The sequence below is a fragment of the Trachurus japonicus genome, chromosome 10, assembly GCF_045865225.1.
Source record: "Trachurus japonicus isolate A0001 chromosome 10, Traja_1.0".
NCBI classification, from domain to species: Eukaryota; Metazoa; Chordata; class Actinopteri; order Carangiformes; family Carangidae; genus Trachurus; species Trachurus japonicus.
The window spans coordinates 16,893,436-16,919,357 of NC_140916.1; the positions used below are offsets into that span (position 1 = coordinate 16,893,436).

At 43.3% G+C, this 25,922-nt stretch overlaps 3 protein-coding genes across 3 annotated transcripts; 1 reads left to right on the plus strand and 2 right to left on the minus strand.

The window, feature by feature from the left end:
• Nucleotides 1-583: 583 nt before the first annotated feature.
• Nucleotides 584-12,564, plus strand: LOC146979681 (uncharacterized). Its single transcript, XM_085789664.1, has 4 exons — nt 584-1,405; nt 7,402-7,621; nt 8,517-8,801; nt 8,978-12,564. Exons 1-4 carry the CDS (start codon nt 1,076-1,078, stop codon nt 11,521-11,523), a joined length of 3,381 nt encoding a protein of 1,126 aa, XP_085645790.1. The 5' UTR covers nt 584-1,075; the 3' UTR covers nt 11,524-12,564.
• Nucleotides 12,565-12,630: 66 nt separating this feature from the next.
• On the minus strand, nt 12,631-16,690 carry ttc9c (tetratricopeptide repeat domain 9C). The gene is made up of 4 exons (XM_085789665.1): nt 16,568-16,690; nt 14,251-14,611; nt 13,610-13,792; nt 12,631-13,219 (listed from the first exon to the last, which is right to left on the minus strand). The coding sequence occupies exons 2-4, from the start codon at nt 14,588-14,590 to the stop codon at nt 13,050-13,052; spliced, it is 693 nt and encodes a 230-aa protein (XP_085645791.1). The 5' UTR covers nt 14,591-14,611; nt 16,568-16,690; the 3' UTR covers nt 12,631-13,049.
• A 374-nt stretch (nt 16,691-17,064) lies between these two features.
• Nucleotides 17,065-25,195, minus strand: LOC146979683 (high-affinity choline transporter 1-like). The gene is made up of 9 exons (XM_085789666.1): nt 25,092-25,195; nt 22,531-22,745; nt 19,795-19,908; nt 19,447-19,602; nt 18,934-19,082; nt 18,503-18,646; nt 17,967-18,120; nt 17,673-17,890; nt 17,065-17,573 (listed from the first exon to the last, which is right to left on the minus strand). Exons 2-9 carry the CDS (start codon nt 22,712-22,714, stop codon nt 17,076-17,078), a joined length of 1,617 nt encoding a protein of 538 aa, XP_085645792.1. The 5' UTR covers nt 22,715-22,745; nt 25,092-25,195; the 3' UTR covers nt 17,065-17,075.
• Between the last annotated feature and the right edge of the window lie 727 nt (nt 25,196-25,922).

Consider the following 25,922-nt stretch of genomic DNA (forward strand, 5'->3'; position numbering starts at 1 on the left):
ATCCATCAAATATAATGAGTTGATCACACTGATGATTTTTCAGTCGTCTGTGTTTTCACTATGAAACTAATTAGATCCCGTCCAGTTATTAAATGAAATAGTTTGATTGACACCTCTATAGCCTTTAGTTGATTCCTCTGCATCTTTTGCTAATCTAATTAAAACCAGGCCAGACAGATTGAAAACACCTGTGGGTGAGCAGAAGCAGCTTTTATTTTGTAAAGTGAATTTAAAACTAAATGAGCAGTGGAGTAAAGTTATAGTTTCCTGTGAGATCCATGCAGCCGCACAAGCATACAATGGGGTTTGGCCCCGTCTAATAAAGTGGAGCGGGGTCTGAGCTTTGTGTACTCGGTTACATTCCTCCACTATGGGAACGGTCTGAGAATGGGAGTGTTTGTCCTCTGCCATGATGTACAATCAACTTGGACAGTCGTGGGATTTTTTTTTTTTTTCCTTCTCCGTGCGTCCATTCGAAAAACTTCCCCGACCAATCTGGGTGCAGGTCTGCAGCAGTGGCTCCTCCTCTCTCTGCTGCCTGCTCTCGCCTGCTCCCACATGTAACGCTATCAGCCTCCTGTCTGTCTGTTGCATTGTCTCTTTAGGGGACTGCTGCTGCGTGGTGTGGAGCCCCGGCACCATGGTGACTCCACCGGACCGGGAAGCTTAGAAGTGACATAAAGAGATAGAGAGGACAATGTTGGTAGGGAATCGAGCCTGGATCGATATGAGGCATGGCTCGCTGATGTTCCTCCAGGAAAGCAGAGGATTCATTAATTCTAGTCTTGTGCCAGTCAGCGGGGCTGCTGCCTGAAACTGTGGAGCTGCATGAGCTGCATGAGCTGCATGGCACGGTAGCCTACAGATGGTGAGGATTATATTCTCCTTGACGTTGCGTTAATTCAAGCGGCTGCTATGACGCTCTCGCTCGTCCGGACCCGTGTTGCTCTACCTGGAGCTGCTGGCCCCTGAAAAACCATTTGTTCCTGTCGACCTGCTGCTGGTTGCGCGGCGGTAACTGAGCGGCGGTCAGCGGTGCGCCCTCGCTCCGCCTCGCCGGGGCGCCTCGAGGAGGATGGCCGGCACCGGCCGCCGCGGCTGCACGGTGAACTCGCTCTGGTCCGGCACCGAGCGCGTCCGCATCGGCGAGCGCCTCAAAGCGACGCTGGCCGGGGTGCTGGAGCTGGAGCTGCTCAGGTGCAAACACCTGGAGATGGTGGACGCCGCTCTGGAGGACCGAGCCTCCGCTGCTGCCGCCGCCAAAGCCGAGGAGGCTCCACGGGCGGAGGAGCAGGAGCAGCAGGAGCAGGAGGAGCAGGAGGAGGAGGAGGAGGTGGGGAGCGGAGCCCCGGAGAGCGCCGCCTCGGACGCCGAGCATGGCTCTGCGACATCCCGCAGGCAACAGGTCAGTCAGTGCGTCTGTCAGCTCATAGCCCGGATCTGTACATGACGAGATTATTAAATATGGATGCGGGGCTGATGATGATCTGCCAACAAGCGCCAGTCCCTCTGCGGCTCAGTAGACAGATTTCATCGCTGCCTGGCGGCGCATGGCTGAGCTCAGGGCTGAATACCCAATTGATTGAGATGGTGCCAGAGACCATCCAAGCATGCACGCCCGATCATTATACACAGCGGCAGTGTGTGGCCGTGCAAATGGAGCAAATGTCATTGAGGTCAGGGCACCGGGAGCAGCTCCTGTCTGGCTGGCCCTGCGCCCTGCCTCAAGGTTATGAGGCAGCAGCAGGATGTGGTGGTGGGATACATGCGCTAAAATCAGATCAGGTGTAGCCAAGGTATTAATACACAAGTCAGCAACCAGACACTGCTGCATTGTTTGGCCGTGGCCCGGTGAGCTCATCAGCTGGAAAGGTCACTTTGGCGCCCAGTTTGCATTCAAATCACTCTGACCACAATATGAAGGTATAGACTCCATCACCATGGTGTTATTTATTTTATCTCCATCCAAAAAGAAAAGTGTAGATTTTGATCTTACATGGTGAAATCCTGAATGCTCCAGTGGTGTGTGACCCATGCAGGAGCCATTAAGCTCTACTGGAGCACAACACAACTGACTTTGCTTATTCTTCAAGAATTTAAGTGTAGCTATAGCTATACTGGGGGCTCATTCCCCAGTGAAAGGGGTCTGGTGCCGCCCCTGGTGTGACCTGCTCAGGAAGGGTTAGGTTGTGTGATCTCAGGATCATCTTCAAACGCACAGAGAGAGAAAGACAGACAGACAGACAGAAAGAAAGAAAGAAAGAAAGAAAGAAAGAAAGAAAGAAAGAAAGAACCCCTTTTCCAAGCCGTATCCTGAAATGGATACTCGGGTCGTTTTGTGATGAGAATGTGGGGAATGTGGGTTGACATGTAATACAGGGGGGCAGGATGTGAACCAGGTCTCATCCTGAGGCCTGGATAAGGAGGCTGTCTTGGGTCTGGTCCATTATTACTGAGACTGAACTCACACTGAACCTGTGAGGTCAACAAGATGTAACTGTAACATGTAATGAATATATTAGACTTTTCACTGAACAGCAGGATCATATTGGGATAAATGGAAAAAGAGATTGAAGGTCTATTGGCATGAAAATTCTGACTCATGAACAGGGGATTGATTAATTAAATGAGTAATGAACAGCTATATAATCCAGTTATATTTCCATTTGCAGCCTTCTTTGTCTTATTTGGATTGTTTAACTTATTATGTAGCTAGAACTATGTCATCTTAAACTTTGACATGGGCACATTTTCATTTATTTTCTAACATGTTGTTATTTGAATCCCAAGGGAATACCACTAAATAATGGCATCTGTTCACAACACAACAACAAAAAACACCTTTTCATTGGTGATTGCTCAGAGAACTCAGTGTGTGTGTTGTTGTTGTTGTTTTTTCTTTCGCTCCATCATTCCCAGATATGACAACCCCGTTGAATGACAGGTCCATGTTGTGATAAGTGAGCATTTCACCAACTATCTTGATAATTGATTGATTCATTAGATCTTTTTTAAGCAAAATGAGCCTGAATACAACTTCTCAGTGAGGATTTTCTACTTTGCTTTGCCCTTTCCAAAGGTAAACTGACATACAATATGGTTTTACGCTAAAGGTTGGAGAAAACAAGCTATTTGAAGACATCACCTTGTATGAAACCTTTCTATTTTCAGCAGTAAAGTCACTCTGCAACCAAAAACATCATCAAAAAATAAAGATGCACTGACATTTTCTTTGGACTTAGCAGATTCTCTGCGACGTATGCATAGTAGAGTGCTGTGACGTGTGTGTTTTCTACTGAATCACTCTCTCGTGGATTATCTCTGGATCATTCCCAGATTTGACAAAACAGTGACACGTGTCCAGGATCTCCTGGTGTTGGGAGTGTTTCACCTCAGGTATTACAGTAAATGGGTCATTGTTGGCTGCATTAATAACACTCCATTGTCCACAGAAAGTAGCAGATACTTGATCACTTTGCACAGTGGGTTTATTACACTTTGGATACGTGCGCTTGGTAGCAATGAGTGGTGTGAGTCAGCACCCTGCAGCACATTAAAACATGTTGTGTTTGAACCAGGCCACTGTGGAAAGGTAAACTTATCTTAACAAAATTACATGAAATCGTGGGCTGCGCTAGAGAGAGGAAAACAAACTTGAAATATTAAAAATCTTGTTGTTATCAGTGCAGGGACTCAGATCGCAATCCCATCTGAGCGAGGGCTTCTGCATGAAGGTACGGCTCATAATGTGCTGCCTTCCCCACCCGCCCACCCACCAACATCTCCTCTGTAGTTCCCCCTGTGGTGTTGAGATATCCTGCGGAGAGGCCGGGCAGCATTGCTCATTCTCACCTCTGAAGGGAGCTGCCGGTGTAGCAGAGCGGGCTGGCACTCTGCCCTCTGCCCAGTGTCAGCCTCCGCCAACACACAGGCACATACTCCACTCCACATTTGCATAAATGGAGACAAATTGTTGTATTTGCTGTTGAAAAAGTGGCCACATCTAGTTTAAACACTGCAGCAGCTGGAGAGAGAACATGGGAGAGACGGCAGAGAGATACCTGCTGTTTTATTTACTACCATTAGGGTGGAAAGGTTAACTGGAAAATTAGAGGTTTCCTCCTCAAACACATTATATTTGTTTTATCTGAAATTCATTACTTGCTTGCTTCTAAAAACCACGGATTGTTCTGCTTTCAAAATATGACTCGTTTGTAAGCTGTGGATTAGGTGACTCATAATATAATGCGCTCTACTTTAAAACCAGCTTTTTTTTTTATTTTGAATTAAACTCTTGAATTATGATTCACCTTTCCTCTCCTTAATAGCAGAGAGAGAGAGATTACGGCTGTATGGTGTCATCTGTGAGGGGAAAATATGACTCTTTTTATCTTTTGTACCATGTGTTGACTCCCAGTATCTGTTAAACATGCAGGGTTTGGAAACAAGTAGCAACACCTGTTGGAAAGCGAAGCCTCTTGGAAAGAAAGAGCATTTCATTTGCATAGATATGTTTTCATATCATAACTAATTCAGTTTTGTGCAACGGAGCCTGTTTTTGTATAAATAGAACAAGCTTTGATTTCCATATGAAGTATTCTGCATATATTAAAACAGTCCAAGAAGAACTTCACCCTCAGAGGAGTTCACAACTTTCAGTAACTCTTCTTGCCTTCAGAGCAGATGTCAAGGCCAAGCTGGCGAAGTTGTCACTGTTGTGTTCAAAAGTAAAACTCTCTATCTAAGATAAAGCAGCTGCCAATAATTCACATATCCATCAGAGCTGCAACAATTGGTTGATTAATTGAGACGACAGAAATGTGCCTTTTCTTGTTTTAACAGTGTGGTATATTAAATGTTTTTACAGTTTGTGTCTCCGCTCCATCTGCAGCACTGTGTGCGCTCTCACTGAAAACAGTGTGTCTTGAAATTAGGTTTGAGTATTGGGAGGCATCATCTTACACGGAGAGCCATTACCCTGACCTGTGGAGCATGACTGCCTTTGTCTCTAGGTTTAGCCTCAGGATCCTTCTGAACTCACCCACACACAAAAAAAAAACTGTCTGCGTCGTTGATGCAACTTGAACGATTCACCTGAATATTTGAGGAAAGTCGGAGCACGTTGTCGCCCCACATGACGATCAAGCAAAAGATGCACAACTTGGCCTGTCTAAAAATTTCAATAGCACATTAATGATACATGGCACAGTAAATAGCGTGCTGTGTAGGATGAGGAAGTACTTCATCCTACACTGTTTAACCAGTTTATCCAGCCTCAACATAACTACGAGTGCAATTTGTCTCACTGTAACGATATTATGGCCTCAGTGAGAGGAGGTGTGTTGCTTGGGTGGCAGCGATCACTGTTGAGTTATTATCCAATCGACCCATGCATTTCCTACATTAAAGAGCCGCTGTGCTGCTCTCTCACATGAAGGCATATCATATAACAGTGCTCAGAGCAGACCCCCACCCACTTGTCTGTCATCTGCCTATGATTTGATCAAGCACTGGTCTCTGTGTAACATTATACCCTGAAATGCATTATACTGTTGAGGGGATAACACAGAGGAGCAGGGGTTTGTGTAAGAGAGGAGCAATAATGGATGTCTTTGCAGATACTTGCAAATTCAAGGGACTTTTTTTTTTAGAGGATTTATTTGTATCTTTTAATCAACATATTAAAGAGGAGAAGGAAAAATCCTGATTTGGGGCTTGTGCAAGTGCAGAATGATAGATATATGAGCTTTTATGGCAGTTGAGAGACGAGGCAAAAAGTAGGATTTAGCAGCGGAGAGAACATGGATTCAAGTGACAGTCGCAACGAGACTGGATTTGTGTGCGTTCAGGCTGAGGATGAGTTAAATATTTCTCTGGGCCTGTTGTGCTGTTGTGGTTCTGTGTGGGAGGAGAAGCGAGCGAGAGTTAGAGAGCGAGCAGCTGTAGCTATGGTGAGTAGGGGGCGGCTGGCTTGAAGGATATTACAGAAGCGGTGGGGGGGTGGAGGGGGGTATTTGTCATGGGGACTGTGGGGGTGGTGGGGGTCCTTCAAGATGCCCTTCTCTCTCACCCGGCAACCGCTCACCCCTCCCTCCCTCCCTCCCTGCCTGCACCGCCTTCACTCAATCAGTGACTCACACTCTTATTTCTCAGTCTCTGTCTTTTTTTGTCCCTCTCACTCGTTTTGGTCACCCACTCAGCCACGTCTCACTTTTTATTCACCAATAATAAAAAAAAATTTAAAAGAAAGAGAGGAAAAAGAAGAAGAAATAAGGGACAGGAGGGAGTCAAAGCTCCCTAATCTGTCAGAGCTGATATAAGCCTAAAACAGGTCAAAGTCTGAAAGTCTATCTATCTCCCACCTCTTTTCCTTCCTCCCCTCTTTCCTCCTTAGTCCTTAGCCCCCACCCTTTCCTTTCCCTTCTGTCGCTCTGCCTGCTCTTTGTTACGTCATCTGTCTTCCCCCATTATCTTCTGAATCCCCCTCCGCTCCCGTCTCCCCAGCAGTGAGTCACTACCTGTATTGTTCCCTCGGTAACAAGGGGGATTGATCAGTGCCACTCACAGTGTTTCTGTTGTCTGGGCTCGATCAGTCTAATGCAGGGGCTCTTGGCTGCTGTCCTGCAGGGGTGGGTTAGGGGATTTAGAAGATAATTGGAGGAGGGGGTTTTCTCCACCAAGCCTTTACTAATTTGGGAAATGGAGGCACTTTGCTGACATGACGGGGCGACTGCTATTCTTGTTATTGTGTGTGCGGGGGCCTCATTCTTGACTGTTCCGGTAAGAGTTGTATGACGTCATTGCGTGTCTGGGAAATTATATCATGGACACACAACGCTACAGGTCCAATCACACTGGTATGAATGCGTCTCTGCTGCTCCATGGGGTTGTGTGTTTAACTCTGTACAAGTTCTTCACTCCAGTTAATTCAGTTTTTACTGAATTGGTTTTTACTACCAATACCTTTATTTGACAGCTTTAGTTAATAGTTGCTTTTGAATATTACGATTCTTTACAATAAATAGTAATAGTGGTATATAATTCTGGACAAGAACTTAAACTTTTGAGATTACATGAACGTCTTCCACTGTTGTGAAATTTCAGTTTTAACAGCGAGGCTCTGTGATGTGTGTCACAGGCAGTAATTCCTACCATTAAGCCCTTGGGTGATAACGCCCATTGCAAATTAGACCAGATATCATCTAGGTAATTTTGTCACTACTATTTTTTAACAGCTTTTAAATATTGTCTTGTAACCACTTTATGATTGTAATTATTTTCTTAATTTGAGTTCAGTTATTCCCTTCAAATATTTGTCGCACATATTGTCATAATCACAGTATTTTGGTAAAAATTCATAGATTAGAAAAACTCATAGATTTTGTCACTTTTTTCCCCCAGGCCCCCTCTCCTTCAGATATAACGGTGTTGCCCTGTCAGAGCAGCCCCGAGGACTGCGTCAGTAACTCAGGTGATGGGATGGTCCACTCCTCATCCGCAAGGGGAAGTAATTCACGCTGGTCTACTCTGTCCTGGGACGCTCCCTCTGACCTGCTCTCTCCTCCAACCCCAGACCCCAGTGGTATGGTCCACCTGGACAGTGACTCCAGACCTAGTTCAGGTAAAAATGTTTGTTCAGTGGAAAAAGTGGTGGGTAGTGTGTGATAAGAGCACTGACCTGCATGATGACCAACAGTCTGTCACCTTCTGTGAAAACCAGAGCTCACCTTGTGTAAGAGAAGTCCCATTAAATATTAACCATACTCTTTTTTTACTTGTGTTTACTTGCACTCTTTGTGACTTGGCACTGACTCTTTTTGCTGTCAGCTTTTCAGCCTTTCTTGCCAGACTCTTATCCAGTCTCATTGTTACTCTGCTCTCTGTGTCTCTACACCCATCTCAGATATTTCTCTCTCAGCCATGCACTTAAGACACACCATCTATTCTTTACTTAAAACTGTAAGTGAATCAAGTCGAACCTAAAGCTCAAGTTTGTTTTGACAGATAAGTCTGCTATTATAAATCCAGACTTAACTCAGACTTTTTACATACAGGTACCTACATGTCCCTTGTGCTATGACGCCTTTCTCCTGGAATTTATGCTAATGAAGTTTAAGTTTCTGTTGGTGATGTCGTCTCATTGTCGAGCTAGTTTTTACTGACTCCACTTCATCCAAATCAAACACTGTTGGTACTGAAAACATTCCTCAAGAAAGACATACCACCAGATAACCAGTGCCTAGAACAGAAAATGCAAACCTATTAGTTGACTGCACAATAACACACAACACTACAATGTAGTAACATTGTTGACAGCCATAACTTTATTTTTTTTTAATTATATTCAAGATGCTAGTTTAAAACCAAGCAAAAAGTACAGCTCCTGGTAGTTGTATTAAATATGCGCAGTATATTACAGAACAACCACAGAGGTTAGGCCTTTACCATTAATGTCAATGAGTGTCACGTAGAAAAATCACAGGAATATTGCATTTTATCTCCTCTCATTTGTCAAGGTTTCTACTCGGTGAGCGGCAGCTCCCTGTCAGACTCTTGCTACTCTGTGTCCAGTGAAGCTGCTCAGGGAGGATTGGCGCCACCAGCCAGACCTCAGAAGCTGTGGGAGCAGGTTCCTCCATCTACTGACCACACTGACACCGTGTGGTCAGAAGGTGCGTTGCTGCAGCAGCAGCAGCAGCAGCAACAGGACCACAACCAGCAGCAGCAGCAGCAGCAGGACCAGCCTGTGCTGCAGAACAGTCAGGAAGAGGCCGAACCAACAGAAGGGACCCCAGTTTCAGGTAAGCAGGTGCAGGAGTACTGTCTTAATCTTCTTAATGTTCAGTCAGAAGGGGAACCCAATGGTCGTTCTGGTTGTAAATCTTAGTTGGGTGTGTTTAGTCTGGGAAAGGTTTGATATGTAAATATTTAGAAAATTATGATATTATGTCTGAAATTCTTCTCTTGTCTTTCACAGTACCAAGTGACCTTGAAGAAACGGGTCTGAGCTTTTTGTCCAACCTCTGTTCAGCGCTTGGTGATTCCCTGCTCGTCTCCCTCCTAAAACTTTTGGACCCAACCTCCTCTTCCTCAGCTTCCTCACTCCATCCGAAACCCCAGCTGGACCCCCACTACTGTACTGACCTGGTGTCCCGTCGGACCAAAGAAGTTTACCCCTACCCCAGCCCACTGCATGCCGTGGCTCTCCAGAGCCCCCTCTTCACCTCACAGAACCAGGACCAATCAGCCTCTCAGAGTCCTGAAGGAGCTCAAAATGATGAACTACCAGAGTCCAACACTGACCCTACGCTGCCTTTCCAGCCTCAGCCGCCCCCCACCCTAGCCTCTTTCACCCAACTGGAGCAGTACATCACCCGTCTGGCTCATCAGTACCGCAGTCGGGCGACCTCTTCCACCTCTGATCTCACCTCAGCTGTCGCTCCTGGTCCCGTTGCACACAGAGGCCTTTGCACCCCTGGCAAGAGTCATGGATCCACGCAGTCTCTTTCTGCCTTCGAGAGTCGCAGTACCCCCTCCACTGTGGCAGGGGGCAGCATCACTCCCTGTAAGTCGCTGTTGGGAAACTCAGCCAGAGTCAGCCTCAGCACGACTGGGAAAAAGGCTACGAGGAACTCAATCAACCTGGGTAATCTTCCTTCAGCAACCGGAGAGGACTTGAACATCAATCTTCATCTCAACCTTAACTTGAACCTGGCCCCTGGTTTAAACTCTAGCCGGGGACTTGTGGATAATCACAAAAATGGCAGTTGTGGAGCATTGAGAAGCGACTTCACCACAACCGCTACTGCCTCTGCTTCATCGCTCTCCTCCACGACGCCCACCCCAGCACTTCGGGCTCGCCCTCGCATTTCAACTTGTCCAAGCAGCCTGAGCCACCGCAGTTCCCTGGAAGTCACATCGGGGTCTGGACAGACTGCTGGTTTTGGGTCGTCATCAGCTTTCTGTCGCTCGTTAGACTGGAGCAGCGGCGCTCCACCCGAGGCTGCACCATCAGCGTTTGGTACAAATGCTGGATCGGCTCCGGGGTCTCAGCGTAGCAGCCTGATCCAAGAGTCAAGCTCTAGTCCCAAGTTGTGCGAAGACTCGCCCATGGTGGGAGAAATATCCCGCCTCTCGGGCTTGTCGAGGGCGGTTGTGGTCGGACTGATGGAACAAGGAGTGGAGCTGGATATCGACTGTTTTCAAACAGATTCTGCCGGCGAGGTGAGGAGTCACAGTAAAACTCACCTGACTCCCCAACCAGATCAGTCACATGACTATACTAGACTTACTGACCTGAACCCCCAAAGACCGATACAGCTTTCCCTTAGCGTCACCCACTCCCCTCAGTCTCAGTCCAGTCTCACCCCTCCTCTCTCACACTCGAGCAGCCCCATACACCCGTACCAGTCCATCCATATTCCCTCTCCTCACTACTCCTCACACTGCCACTACCAGCAAATCCCTTCCCCGTCCGACCTTCCCTCTTCCACTGCGTCCTCCCCCGCCTCCCGCGCCACTCCGAGGGGCCGCTCACCTCCACGGCCTCTCCAGCCCTCCCCAATGGGGGCCACCCCTCTCTCAGTTTTCCGGCGAGACATGCCCTTCCAGTGCTCGCTGCCCCGCACCGGCGCCAGGACCTCCCCTTCAGAGCCCAGCGGCATCCAACCAAGAGGAGGATCGCTTCGACAGAGCGGAGGTGGCGGCGGCGGGTGGAAGAGGACAGAGGGGGAGGGGCTTTACAAAGGAAAGCATACCTCTCATAAGTTGATCAGGGCAGCCACGGTAAGCAGTTACGCCAAGAGAGAGGACTACAGCTCCGTTTGGTGCGAGGAGGAGCAAAGGGAGCGAGCAACTTCTCAAACACCAAGAAAGACCTCCAACAAACTCTGGAGGGGCTTTGAGGGACGCTTGTGGGGCAAAGAGACAGAGAGTGAAAGGGAGGAGATGGACAGAGCCGAGTACGGCTACGGATGGAGGAGGAACAGTGTGGGCAGCTGGAGGAGGGAGCACCGCAGGGCGAAGGCTTCATCCAGCAGTCATGACAAGAGGCCAAAAGTAGATAACTCTCCTATCTTCTCAAAGAAGAGGGGGAAAGAAGACGGGGAGAGACGCAGCTCCAGCCTCAGGCTTTCGAGAAGGGCTTTGTTCAGGAGTGAGTCGCAGGGTCTGCTGGTACCTCGTAACCATAGCGAGGGCCCCACAAAGCGGGGACACTGGGTCTCCTCGTTAGACGTGGGGCAAGGAGGCATGGGCATCAGCAAAGACGAAGGAGTCAGACTGCTGAGAGCAAAGGAGGAGGACAAACGCCTGTCCTCCACCGCCAGCCTCTTTAACCTGTCTCGCTCTCAGAGCCTGGAGGGCAGCTGCCACTCGCTTTCCCCTCTCTCTTCCCCTTCGTTTTCTCCATCCCCTCCTCCACGGATGCCTCTCCAGCGCTCCCGATCGCTGAGGGACTTGGGGAGGAGAGTGTTTGGTTCCATGAGATCTCTGAGTCTCAAACGGAAACCATCCAAGAAGTGACATTTGTACAATAAGTGATCATGACTATAGATGATTCTTTCATGTGTTACACCAGTGACGGTTGGTATTATACAGTATTTCATGTGAAAGGACGTGCCATCGTTTCTTGATTATTACATGATTTGTGATCGTTTAGATGGAAAAACTTGCTATGATACTGGCCATAAGTTATATACCAGTCCTTTCATCACTCACCAACATGATGGAAGTTCCTCTCAGGCGTATAAGTCTGTAAAAACCTGCTGTTAATTTTGTTCTTGGTTTACCACATTCATCCCTGTGAGGATTTTGTAAATTTTTATTGACATAGCCACTTTTTATACCCTCCCATAAAACTCTCGAAATTCTCCAAACAGGTTTCTACGGCTTAATCAGAGTGCAAATAATTGCACTGCCTCTCCCAAAGTCTTTCTTTACTGAGAATGTAAATTAATTGCATAAGTGAGCGTGCTGTTGAACATAGCATGACCTATAGAGGAATATCAGTGAAGAAAATGTATGGGTGAGGAATTTATTTTGGGTGCTGCAAAGAACTACACACCTTTATAAGAACTGTGTGTGTAGGTTTCAGTGGAGTTTTTCAGTGTGATTACTGTTTTTAAAAAGACTTGACATCTTTACAGGATCAGTATTCTGGGTTCCTTTGGTGACTTAATAGTAGCCTAATTTAAAAAAAAATCCTATATGATCTTATTATTGGCTATGAACAGCATTGTTAGATTTTGGTTGAATCCCCCTTTTACCATGAGTATGAATGTGTATGTGTACACTCCCCCTCTGCATGCTGCTCTGTGACTTGTTCAGTGATTATAGCTATTGTGAGAGTGTGATATTCCTCTTTGTTTATGGGCAATATTGCCTCTGAAGTACAATCATATTGGCCAGACAATGACCAAAACCAAGCAAATACTCTTTAACTTGATATTGTGCTCAGGATTTTCAAATAAATATTGAATGATTAAAATATTGATGAGTTATTTGAGACAACATGTGGCTTCTCATGGCTAACGAATAATAAAAGAAGCTGATGACTAAAACTTGTGGTGTGCCTGGACTATCTACATTACATGTTTGTTAAAAAGACGCCTGCGCTTCGACATTATTTATAAAAAATACTTTACTTGAAAACTCACAAAATCAACATTCACAGCACTGACCAGACAACTGCAATCTTGGAGGCGTTATCAGAACTTAGTAGTAGTGCATGAAGAGTCACATTTTTGTTCAACACCCAAACTCTTGGACTTTTGAGCTGAAAAATACTGAAAAAATACAGCTCTGTTTCCATGTTGCTAGGAAACTAATGTTCCTCGCATTTCTATTTTCAGCAGCGACATCTTTACTTTCATACCAACTACATCCCAGTATTCTGGATATGGTACAATCCTTCCTCCTCTGCGCTCACCTGATAAGCGTCTACAAGAGACACAGTAACCTTAGTGTTTCAGGATGTGTGATCATTCTTCAGTTGCTTTGTCGTCAGTTGAATGCAGTCTCCTTCAGGGTTGAGGCTTTATTTGGTGGCGTTAATTTGCAGGCTGAACTCCTTCGCCAGCTCCGTTGGGTTGGTCGATCCCTTCCCTGGAGCTGCTCTTCAGGCCAGAGGAAAACATGCCTCGATACATGGCCTTCTCTTTTTGTAACTCGCGATTCAGTTTCTCTTCGGCTCTCTGCAGATGCTTCCTCACGTTTGCATCTGAAAGATGACAGAAGAATGAAGAAGATTTATTTGGGAGAGGCCTACGTCAAATATGTCAGAGAAAGCTCATACTGAGGTGTACAGATTTGATTTATCCAGCTATTATTTGACAGAATGGCCTTGAGTGAAAATACGCAAGAGACTGACTATATCAGTCATACAGCGGCTTGCACGTCTAACAAGTCTATTTTCCTCCAAGTGACTCATGTGACTACAGGTTTTGAGAGTCCTCTGAAACTGTGCACAGAGCTGAAGCTGTTTATATGCTGCTTTAGTTGCCTTACAAAAGATAGAAATTATCTACATGAATGACTGTTCACACGGATCATGACCCAAGCCTGATGTTGAGGTTACCGATGTGCTGGATTTTTTCTTTTCTTTTTTTACCATTAGGCTGCTCTCTGCTGGCCTGGATGAGGTACTGTTTGGCCGTCTGTGCATCTCCCATCTCCAGAGTGGCTACTCCCGCTCTGTACAGTGCCTTGACATCACCTGGCCGCCACCGCAGCACCCGCAGGCTGTAGTCCCGCACACGAGCATAGTCAACACTCTGTCTCTGCAGCAAACAGGCTGAAAGAGATAAATACGTACATTTTTACATATATATATACACTGTTACTCAAAACAGTTTTCTGAAGTGCCTCTACTGGAGCTGGATGTTCTAGTGCAGGAGTGTCAAACATGCAGCCCGCGGGCCAAAACCAGCGGGATGAATTTACCAGATGTAAAAATGACATAGAAGACAGAAGAGGCATTACGTTGTTGAAATTGCATGTTTTTTTCTCATGAAATTTCAGGTTGGTCATAATGTTTTGTAAAAGGATAGTTCATTAATGTAAACATCTTAATAATGCGCTTCTTTGCACTAAAACGAAGGGAAAAGTTTTGAGTTCTTATTATTCATAAGGATATTATGTTGTTATTTTCCAGTCCGGCCCACTTGAGATCAGACTGCACTTTATGTGGCCCCTGAACTAAAATTAGTTTGACACCTCTGTTTTAGTACTTATTTATGATATTCTATCTACCAGCCAAGTTGTTGTAGCAATCCACTTGTGTGTTCCTCAGTAAAGCGTCCTGTTCAGGTGTGAGAGTAGGTGTCTCGGTTCCAAACCCTTTCACGGACGCCAGCACTTCAGAGTCAAGGCCTCGGAGGACGAGCAGAGCGCGGTGATAGCGGCCGATGGCTGAGCGGATGTTCTTCTCCCTGTAGAAAGCGTTCCCCTCAGTTTTCATCTGGGCTGCTTCCTCGAGCAAAGACCAGACCGGCTTTGTGTAGGACTGTCGGTGTCCAGAAGTGCTCGGCTCTGCTGCTGTCGCCGCTGCCCCCTGCGTATCTGGACTCTCCTCCCCACCTGCAGCCTCCATTTCTGCAGTGGAGCTCCTTACCTGGAAAAATTTGAAACTTAAGGTATATAACAACATTATAAAGATGCTATAGAGTCCTATTGCCTAAGGGAGCTTTTAAAAAAGTATTTTATCCCTAATGCCACCTGCCTCTTCAACTCAACTAAGTAATGCACTTACAATGAACTGCTCTCAACTAACTTAAAGTTTTTTACTTTATATTTATTTTAATATTTTATTAATTGTTTAATTGTGTTTTTGAGTGTGTTATGCCTGATGAAATTTATATTTACATATTGAGCCGAAGGCAATATTCTGTTAGCAACCGTTGTTGTACATATAGTTCTCTATTCAATAACACACCGATTGACATCAGTAACAGTAGAACCGTTAAAAATAGGCATTCAAATGACTAATATGTCAAGTTTACTATTTTAGCAGTTTCAGCTTTTAAAATGTATACTGAAGACTATTCTATGGTCACGGTCATTAGAATGATATTATAAATCATCCAGGACAATAAAATTAACATTTGCAATATTTTACATAATATTTCTTAAATCCATGTCTTACACTACTCACAAAAAGTTATGGGATTTTCAACTTTCAGGTGAAATTTATTGGAAAATGTAAAAAGTTCATGCTACAGTGATATTATATCATGATAGTAGGGCAGTGTATGTAATGGTAATTCATTCAAACAATGTATTGAAACAAAAGCCAACACTGCTTTTATTTCAATACATTGTTGGGGTATACCACAACAAAAAATGTCAACGTGTCAATAACTTGTCATTTATCCAAAGGCAGAGACGTCCTATATTGCCTAGAAGGACTTTGTCCAAAAGACGTCCACTTCTCTGTCTTTCTGTTCAACCTGCTGATGACACTCTGTGACATACTGAGCTCAGTGGACACGTCCCTCTGACAACATCCCATTGTCTGAAGTCTCGACATGTCTGTTGACGGACTGTTTGGTGTCGTCTTGGTCTCATGACGTCAAAATATGAACATGATGATGAAGAGGACTGTTTCAATACAAACTGTCATTGGACCAGGACATTTTGTGGCTGATTCATGGATCAGACACTTGTTGTGATTTTTGTGGTTAATCACCTTGTTAGAGAACAGGATGTTATGTTATACGTACTGAAACAGTTCGACAAGTCCATTCAGAAGTTTAGAGAAGGTCAAATTAAGTTAACCTGTGCATTTTAGGTGCTTTCTGAAATTTCACCTAAAAGCCAAATATCCCTAACTTTTTGAGTAGTGTATCTGTTTGGTGGCATCTAGACTAGAATCTTTCTTTTTTTGTTAATGCACATGAACATGCAGTACATGCACCAAGGTGTGCTGTGCATGAGAACATTAGGCTACCACTGAAAACTGTCCTGAATGTAAACACACAGATCAGACAAAAAAGTTTAAAATCCATCCATCCAATTTGGCAAATATTTTACTCGTAATCCAAATATATATTTTTAGAATTAGCTGCACATTTCCAAAAAAGGTTCCATTCCATGTTCCTCTGACGTCACTGGAAAACTTAAACTTTCATCCGTGTTGAACACATACAAACTCATGACACTAAGCTACGCATTAAAAATATATACAGTAAATTCGGTTTTGTACATCAGTTGCCACTTCCACCTCACAGTGAGAAAACTTGACATGAAATACTGTAATGTTTTATTTCTTTGCATGACTGTCACTTTGCGAATGTAACGCGTGTGTACTGATTGTACGTGTTTCTATGGCTACAATGAAGTACGTTCTAACATAACGACCAAACGTCATCCCTTAGCAACATTGATAACGGTTAACGAACTCGGACGGGTGACGGTTGGTGGCTACAGCCAGCGAGCTAAAATTGCTACCAAGCGATCTCCATCTGCTTCCTCAGACTAGCTTACTTTCGTTCATCAAGGCGTGTCTGCGCGGTTTTAACGGTGTTGTAAAATAAAATGTGATGGATAAAGTGTAAACACATCAACTCACCTTCCAAACTATGGGGCGATATTTAACGGAGAGCTAACTATTAAAACACTTCAACCATTCTCCTCCTCCTCCTGCTGCTGTGCTGCTGCTGCTGCTGCTGCTTGTAGTCACTTCCTTGTTTTCATTAAGTCGTTTAAACTTCGGCCACACGCAGCGCTACTGCCGCCACCAGGCCGAAAGAGGAATTACAGGTGTTAGGCTACATACAGTAACTTTACAACATATCTGTAAAGGACATTGTTACAAATTTAAAGCAGTCGTTCATCCAGTGTACAATATATAGGCTATACAGTTTTACATACATTTTCATATGGCCTACCTATGGTATTTGGACCTTTAGTTATTCTTAAAATCAAAATTAGCCTAGTCTACATCACAAGTAGGCTAGCCTACCAAAGCAGCCACAGTTGATCCCCTCAAATCCCCCCAAATTAAGGGTTAAAGTCACTGTAATTACTGCAAATGCACTTTATGCAGGTGATGAATAGGCTGCGGTCTCATTTTGAATTTAAAGTTTCTCTTCCTCCTCTTGTCCGGTGGTCTCATTATTCTCCAATCTGAATTTGTATGTTTTCACTTTGAACACATCCCACTCCTCGGAGATCAGTCCTTTGTTGAAGAGCAGTGAAGCCAGGAAGGAGAATAACAAATTGGCAAAAATGTTGGACAACATGCAGATAGTCATGACGGGGGAACGCTGGACATACACACCGTCCTCAACAGCGCAGCCTGGAAATGGGAGAACAATTGGCAGTCCTATGGCAGGATCTCCACTCAGCACTCTCAACAGCACCCCAACAATAAAGCCCATGATAGAGCCGTAGCCATTGGAGATGTTACAGAAGAGGACGCAGACGAGTTGAGGGAACATGATGGTGTAGGTGATGCTTGAACCCAGGATCCAGAAAACCATAATGCTGTTGTGTAAGAAGGTCAATGATGTGCCAGCCAAGCCAACCAACACCACGGTGACACGGATTACCCACTGGAGCTCCCGATCTGATGCCTGCGGAGGGGAAGATTTTAAAAAATAATTAAAAAAAAAAAGCCTATAAAATGCGGCATAAATTAAATTGTCTCATCTTGCTTTGAAGTGTCCTCTTACTTTGGTCCTCAGGATGTTCTTATAGATGTTGGATGTGAAGATGGAGGCGGCCGACAATAAAGCCGAGTCTGTTGACGACATCACAGCAGCAGCTATAGCTCCGATACCGATAATGGAGATGTAGCTTGGAGTGAGGTGCTGCAGAGCAATGGGCAGAATCTGACCAGCCTCGCCTCGCTCGTATGGGGACGGGAGGCCATAGGAGGTCATGTTCCAGTCTGGTACCAAAATATAAGATATGTAATAAACCATATTTTCACATTACTATTCGACTAAACTCTCTGTGGCTGTAACCTGTTGATGCTGCAACTGCTCCAATCAACACAGAGGGGATTCCAAGTATGAAGATGAGGGGAGCTGCAATGAAGCAGGTGAGCCTTGCTGTGGCCGAAGAGGAAGCTGACAGCGTCCTCTGGTGGAAGTCCTGATATCCCAGGTTACCTAACGACTTCCAAAAACAATCACAATGTAAATATTTCCCTGCCATCACATTGTCACTGTGGGCATAATGTGTAGCTACTCCACTCCTAAGTTTATAAGCCTGTGAGCCGGTATATGAACACAAACACAACTGGAATTATCTGAAATTCAGCCACCATTGACTTTTGTTTTCTGTGGCCGTACCTTTCCTGTTAACACCTCAAAATGTTTATAGGCTTAGCAGATAAACTATTGACTATTTCTTTTGTGTTTCATGAACAAGTAAAGCATCTCAAGTACAAAGTGACAACATAACCAATTAATAATTATAATAATACTGTAATAATTCTATTTATAACACGCTTTTACAAGTGCTTAAAAAAGACACACTGCAGGAATGCAGTCCTTACCAGTACTAAGAAATTATCAATCCACCTCCATGCTCTTTCTTTCTCCACCGTACCAATCCAGGGGGCCTGGAAGGTAAAGTTGAAAGCGGTCTTGGTGATGTCAACCGAATGGGGGTTCGTCATGATGAAGGGCACACAGAGCCACTGCAGAAAAGACAAACAAATTAATTAAACATTACAATGCGGATTTTTGGTATGCAGGCATAAACAGAGAGAGAAGCTTGGAAGGGTACGTGAAAGGAGCCATAAACTTTTTCAGTATAGGGAACATTGTGTTTTCTTTCTCAAGGTGAACTGAACGCTCAGTGCAGTTATTGTCAGGCCAGAAAAAGTTTTTAACAGAGATGTTGTAGTTGAATCATCTCAAACTTTTGTTGGAGTGGCATCTCCAAATGTCTTATTTATTACCAGACCCTACACAAGGAACTCACCAAACTGAAGAATATGAGAGTTAGCTGTATGATGTCTGTGTAGGCCACAGAGTAGAGGCCGCCCAGCAGCGTGTACACGATGGCCACAGCTGCAGAGATCCATATGCAAAGATCGTAGGACAAATCCAGGATCACACTCATAGTTGCACCTACAAAAGTAACATGATTACATATATATTTTTTCATACTTTTATATTTAAATGTGTGTGTATCATATATTTCCATATATTTTTTATATTGTGCGTATTTATTTTGTTACATTTAATCTGCACTGTGAACAGAGAGAAACACAATTTCAGTTGCTATATATCATGTAAATCATATAGGATTGACAAATAAAGTTGACTTTGATTCAGATTTATATTCATGCACAGAAAGATCTTCTTTTTTTTTTTAAATTAGGTTAGCTGCTCACTGGGTTTGGCATAATACCCAAGATGCATAGGTATCAGTATGATGTTGATGGATCGCTTAATAGGTGGTGTTATTATTACAGTAGTGACTGTCACTTACCTAAACCAATAAGAGTTCCTGTCACCCAGATTATGTCTGTGATCACCAGTATCACAGACAGAACTCCTCCTATAATGTTACCGTACTTGATCTGGAACGGGTCCATCATTGTCACATATTTTCTGTGTCTCATCACCTTGGCGAAGAAAAGTCCACCTTAACATTTGAATTACACAGAAGAAGACAGGTTTGTGTCTCTGTATATGACATCCCTGCATGCATTGCATTTATTTCTGTTCAAAAAAAGCTGTCTTATAATACATATTGGTCCACCCAGTGTTAGATCTGCTATGTTTCCCTGGTTGGATAAATAAATATTTCACAAAATGAAATTAAAACCTGTCTTACCCAGAATGAAAGAGAGGGCTGCTGTGACTGGCATAACAGCCCAGTTTAGGCCCATGGTTGGAGTGTACACAGCCTCTGTCAGACCAATGATGAAGCCTCCTCCGACAAACGTGGCTATAGAAAACACAGCACACACACAGATTCATGTAGTTGATTCTCATGAATCAAAAAGGCTGATGAGAAACTCAACACACTGCAACCTAAGAAAGCGACAAGACACAGACAAATTCAGAAAACATCTCCATCAATTTGACAACACATGTGCTACAAATACAACACATCCTAACACACAGCTTGTGTTGTTAGATACTTTAATAATCCTTTGAAGGAAATTATATGGTTATAACATGTAATGGAACATTTTGGTGTAACCCATTGAATGTTTCATGAAGTGTTATTCAGTTAATTCCTTGGGTGATAACAGTGTGAGGTACACCAGACACAGAAATAGATTGAAGGACAGAAGCCAGAGGAGCTCTGACCTCCAGGGCTCTGTGTGCTTTGTAAGGTGCCATCAACAGATGATCGGCGCCGAGCATGAGGTGGCGCAAAGTTATGGCGTATGGCCTCCAGACAACTCCTACAGCCCAGGGAGGATGCCATTCACATGACAGGGGATGAGCAGTTACACACACAGATGGAATGTATGAATTTGGTTGGTAAACAGCAAAGACAGTAAGTCTCTGCACCTAGTGCCTGAGAACATCTTCAGGCCACTCACTCACTGACTGTACTCCTGTTCGGTTGTGTTTGTGTGACTCCATTCATGAATGCTTTTATTAAAACTTAAGAAAGACAGCTGACGTGTTAAGTTATCCTTTTTTAAATACCTAAGTTGACGGAACAACATTTTTTTTGCCACCACAATCAGCAGCAACAGCATACATTCATCACACAGGCAACAGCAGGAAATGAAGGCAGAAAAACAGATCTATCTAATACAAGTTTCTAAAAAAAATGATAAATTAAGCTAAAATATTATGTGGTCTAAACAATTACAAAAAAATTATAAATTTAAGCTAAAATATTACTGCTAAGAAACAACATAAAATAACAACAAATAAAACAATAAGATAGCCTACTGGTGAGATAAAATAAATAAGATAAATACTAAACACACAAGTGCTGGAGACGGAGTTACTGCACTTAATGGGGTTGAGAGTAAATTGTAGACTTATTGCACTTGAAAGAGGTTGGCGGTGGCTAGCAGGAAAGACTTGTTTCGTTCAGTCTTACATCTTGATGGGATCAACTGCCACTGAAGGTGCTCTGCCAAAAAAACACCCAGGGCGTGAAGTGGGTGCACATCATTCCTTATTTTGGCATTCATTCTCCTTAGCATCGCATAGCAGTCATCTGTTCAACCAGTCCTGAATGCCAATGGTGGTGCTCACCTTTTTGATCCGTTTATTGAGTCTGCTCCTCTCTGATGTCTACAAAGCATCTGAGTCAAATTATGTATCTACAGCACAGGGAGATGATCTGTCATACTTTGTTTCCTGCAATAAATGCAAACTTGTCAGCCAAGTTACCTATGGAGGCTGATAAAAACGAACATGCAGATACTGTATATGCAAATAGGCATATACATAGATAGATCATATAGTCATAAAAAGGGTATAAGTTAAACTTTGCAAAAAAATTTAAACAATCTAATAAATACTATCCTTATTATAAAGTTTAAAAAGGGATAGTAAAGATTGTGGCCAAGAGCCCGAGGACTGCTTGCACAGAATAATGTCATTAAATAGCTGAGAGGAGCTGTTCATGCCTGTTTTATTGTCACTGTGTATTTTTACTGCCTGATTGTTGATTAATGTTGTTTTTAATTGTTTGATTTGTTTAAAGCACCTTGAGATGCATTTCATGTATGAAAGGTGCTATATAAATAAAATTATTATTATTATTATTATTATTATTATTATTCATGATGCACGTGAGAGAAAAGCACATATTTACACTTCTTCAAAATGACTGGAGTCTATTGGCAGTGGTTAAGGGGGGCTTGCTTTCCTAGTCTCCACCAGGGAGAAATTTGGCTCGAAGATAGGGAGCAAGTTGCAACACATAAGAAAAAACATACGGTAAAAGCAACATACTGTACATATTAAATACCTTTAGAACCAAAACATTTCTTATTCTTCCCAGCAACAACTATTTTTTAGAAAGAGGCCTGTTGTTGTCATCGCATTATGGACTTGAGCATTAACAACTCCTCTGCCCTTAGAAAAGATCAGCACATAGCCTTTTACAACATCTTTAGGGGGTTTCTAGCAAATCTCATATAGCCTAAAGCACCTGACCTGATGATCTATAAGCAGCCCCATGAGTATGTGTAAGGTAGTTAGTTCTTAGCCTATATGTATACAAATACACTTTTTTTTCTTCTTTTTTTGTTTTGTTACTTTTTTCCTTATTGTGTATGTAGGCCGATTTAAGTTTTTTTTTCTTTTTTATTATTTTGTCTAATTCATTCATCTTTCGTGCTTGTTTAATCTTTATTTTTCATGTATGGCTGGGTGGGGGAGATGTTGAATGCTGAATAAAATAAATAAAAAATATTGATGGGGGAAAAGTGAGATCTAGTAATTATCAGACACTATTCGCATGCAATGGGAATATTAAACATGAAAAAAAAACTTTTCTGGAAAATGTAGTCGGAAAAAGTAAGGTTAGTCACCTATAGCCTTTATGATCTCCAGTGTGTTGAGTGTGTTTGCGCTGCGCTGCGCTCACCTGTCATCGTGAACACTCCCACCGCCAGGCTGATGCCCCTGTTCCCCAGCAGAGTGACCGCTGTCCGGTCCGCCTGGCTGTCCGACTGCATCCGCTTGGACCTGACGGAGGCCCAGATGCCGGTGCCCAGCACCATCAGGTAGAAGACGACCATCACCAGCAGCCCTGCCACGTTGAGCGCCATCGTGCAACAACGAGACTGTCACTCCTGCGCCCTGATAACAGCAGCACACTGGCTGTCACAACGTGAAGGACTGGATTTAACCACAACAATCCACCACAATCTGGGCTGATAAACTCGCATAACAACAATTTTCAAGAGCATGATACAGGAAATAGCTTTAGGCTATTCATTTGAATTGTTTTTATATTTTAGCTACTTTGTGTTAAGAAATGTGAAGGTTCTCCTGCTTAGTTCTTGCACACGCAGGTCAAGACTAGAGATTTCGGTTTCAGTAGGGGTTGTTGCTGGAAGCGTAGTTTGCCCCACCCGCCCCGCACCTCTTATCTCATTTTGCGACTGCTCTGAATTCATTCACAGCCAAGTCATGCTTTAGGGCAGATACTGCGCTTCATGGGGCCACTGCTCTGAGGGCAGTTTCGGAAATGAGAAGGAATAAGCGCCACAAACTTTTTAAAATAAAAAAAAACAAAAACCAGCTCTCTCTCTCGCCCGGTTTGGGAAGGAGGGCAATTAAGGTCAATAAATATTTCCCTTCTCCTGTTTCGGACACAGCAGATCTCTTACTCACCACAAATACAATGTCCTTCAGTGTGAGACCCGCCATGATGGTAGCAGTCATAGCAAAGGAGCCAGCGTGACTATTAAAGGGAAAACAACGCTCCTTTGGTTTATTGCGCCTTTTGGTGTGTGCTTCGGATCATGCACTTTGGACTGATCCGATTGAAACCTCAGGCTATGTGCATGATTTTGAACTCTAATGAAATTTAAACCACCTGATTTATTAAAATGCAGTTGCCACAAAGCAGATGAATAGCCACTGAGACAATTGGTTAGATCAGCTAGGACTTTTTTTTGCTCCCTCATGGTTGTTGAAACATTTCATTTGGTGCCAAAGTAAGGTGACAGCTAAATGTAAAGACACAACTGTGTTACAAGTATGCATGATATTTTTGTGTCCCTGCAAACACTTTTGGTTGTGTTGTGTGAGTTTTTGCACCACATTTGTAAATTTGCAGCTGCTGCAAGTTTTTTGCAGCACATAGGCTATGCAGATAGTTGAATTTAAGTTGTTGAAGTTTGTTTTCTTAATTAGTAGCACATTTATTACAAATATTACATTGCTTTGTATTTGTATATTTGTGCACTCTTTGTGCTGATTGACTGCTGCTGCAAGACTGTAGCCTATATTTTCCCATCGAGAGACAAATAAAGGAACATATTATCTTGTTGTTATATCTTATCAGGGCAGCTGAGTGACAGTGTTGTTGTGTAGGCTATTTGTGTTTCACCTGTTTGTTTTGTTTAACTTGAATGACAAGCACGCAGTTCCTAATAGCCTACCTAAGACAGGTGTTGTTGACTGATTCAGCCCTGCCTTAATTCCTGCTGCTTCAGTCAACATCTGGTTTCTGGTTGGACCAGCAACCCCCCTTTCCTACACCTGCCAACTTCACAAGAAAACTTTATTCGTTTGGCAATCAGTGAGCATTTTGACACTTATCTTATCCTATGTTTTCTTAAACTGCAGTGGTTTGAGCCCTCAAGGCCACCGTACTAAGGGGGTGGATAACCTCTACGCCCGTAGAGCCACAACACAAGCAACAGCTAATGTTCTGACAACAAATATGAAATGGGACATGGCTTGCATGGAGGCTCAAAAGCAGCTGTTTGGAAGCAGGAGAATTGTCCCATAACCATCATCTCAGGCCAGAAAAACTGAGTTCAGTTGTCATCAAGTATTTCTGAATTCTACAAAATTAATGGTTACATGGCTATCTAAATTTGAAACCGTCTTCCTGTGCTTTTCGCTAAATCCTTTCTAAACTACATTTCCCGTGTTTTCTTTGCTGGATCTGAGTTACAAGTTACATATATTTTTGGAGTATTTTTGAGGTCAGTAATGGTCCAGAAAAAAAGAAAAAGAAAAAAGAAATTGGCCGGTTACAGGTCTCACCATGAATTCTCTGTGGGGTCATGATTTCATGTACAAACATTGCACGTGAAAGGTTTAACTAAAGGTAACCCTCAAATCTCAAAAGTATTGGCTGTGAAATTAATGTGCTGGGATAAAAAAGAATGATTTGCCTGTGGAATGCGATGTCAGCATAAACAACAATGAAATGTAAATACTAAAGGTTGTACTCTAAAGTACTTAATTTGAGTGAATGTACTTTGCTCATATTATACCACTGTTTACTGGGTTGTGTTGTGTAGCCAAAGCCCTGACACAAAATGTTTGCAAACATCTGGCAGGCAGTAAATCTAATCCACAGTCAACTACATCTGCAATTACATATATACTGTATATAGTAGGCTAATATATCATATATTACATGGTTAACTGGCTGCTAACTGTGACAGGTTTAGATTTTCTTACCGGTGTGCTGTGCTTCTGGTCATCCGTCTGTGTGGATGAATGTAGAGTCATCCAGGACCAACTTCCTCCTCACTCCTCCTCCTCTGTCTGACTGTCAGTCATTAGTCCACTTATGTTCCTTGTAAAATCATGCCATGCACTGTTGCTTAGCTAGTAGAAGAAGAAGATTACAAATATTTTGGTTTGGCTTTATCTATTTGGCTCAAGACTCCTTGCCAGGGGACAATGTGCACCAGCAGCACCACCACTGCATATCAGAGATTTTTGTATAGCCTAGTGAAAGCAAACAGAAAGTTCTTTGTTTACTGACTGGATATTGGCTAGTAAAAGAACAGAGATTTTACTGGAATGAACTGGTGTTTTGCAAAAGAGTCAGCTAGTTAAAGTGGTATCACTTCCTGAAAAGTTTGTAAAAGTTGCAGGCTAAAGTTTTTTTTTTTTCAATGAACAAGTTGTAAAGTTATTAAAACTTTCACTAATGATTTACTCATCAGTTAAAAACCATAGACAAACCCTCGGGCCATGTGTGAATGCAACGTCAGAGAGTTTTTATTACCAAGTTGTTATTAGGAATTTGACTTTGTATTTTAAAAACACAAAAAACACGCATCAGAAACATTTTTGATAATTATAAGCAGAAAAATACAATAACACCTCGGTAAAAAAAAGACAAGAAATAAAATACAGTAAAAACAACAACAAAAGAACAATGTATAGCATATTAGTGGTTAGAGTAGTTATATGAGTGGTTAGTAGGCTAGATTTCATTAAAGCAGAAGTAAGCGATCCAGTCGTTTTAGCTAATGCTGCGTTCCAGGCAGGCTTTTGAAA

Excerpts from the sequence above, each read along its gene's own strand:
- LOC146979681 (XM_085789664.1), top strand. The coding sequence starts at position 1,076 with ATGGCCGGCACCGGCCGCCGCGGCTGCACGGTGAACTCGCTCTGGTCC. Across the intron at positions 7,622-8,516 it reads TGACTCCAGACCTAGTTCAG|GTTTCTACTCGGTGAGCGGC; the intron begins GTAAAAATGTTT and ends TCATTTGTCAAG. Across the intron at positions 8,802-8,977 it reads AGAAGGGACCCCAGTTTCAG|TACCAAGTGACCTTGAAGAA; the intron begins GTAAGCAGGTGC and ends TGTCTTTCACAG.
- ttc9c (XM_085789665.1), bottom strand. The coding sequence starts at position 14,590 with ATGGAGGCTGCAGGTGGGGAGGAGAGTCCAGATACGCAGGGGGCAGCG. Across the intron at positions 13,793-14,250 it reads TTGCTACAACAACTTGGCTG|CCTGTTTGCTGCAGAGACAG; the intron begins GTAGATAGAATA and ends TATCTCTTTCAG. Across the intron at positions 13,220-13,609 it reads CAGCAGAGAGCAGCCTAATG|ATGCAAACGTGAGGAAGCAT; the intron begins GTAAAAAAAGAA and ends GTCATCTTTCAG.
- LOC146979683 (XM_085789666.1), bottom strand. The coding sequence starts at position 22,714 with ATGGCGCTCAACGTGGCAGGGCTGCTGGTGATGGTCGTCTTCTACCTG. Across the intron at positions 19,603-19,794 it reads AGCCCTCTCTTTCATTCTGG|GTGGACTTTTCTTCGCCAAG; the intron begins GTAAGACAGGTT and ends TCAAATGTTAAG. Across the intron at positions 18,647-18,933 it reads CTCTCATATTCTTCAGTTTG|TGGCTCTGTGTGCCCTTCAT; the intron begins GTGAGTTCCTTG and ends TCTTTTCTGCAG.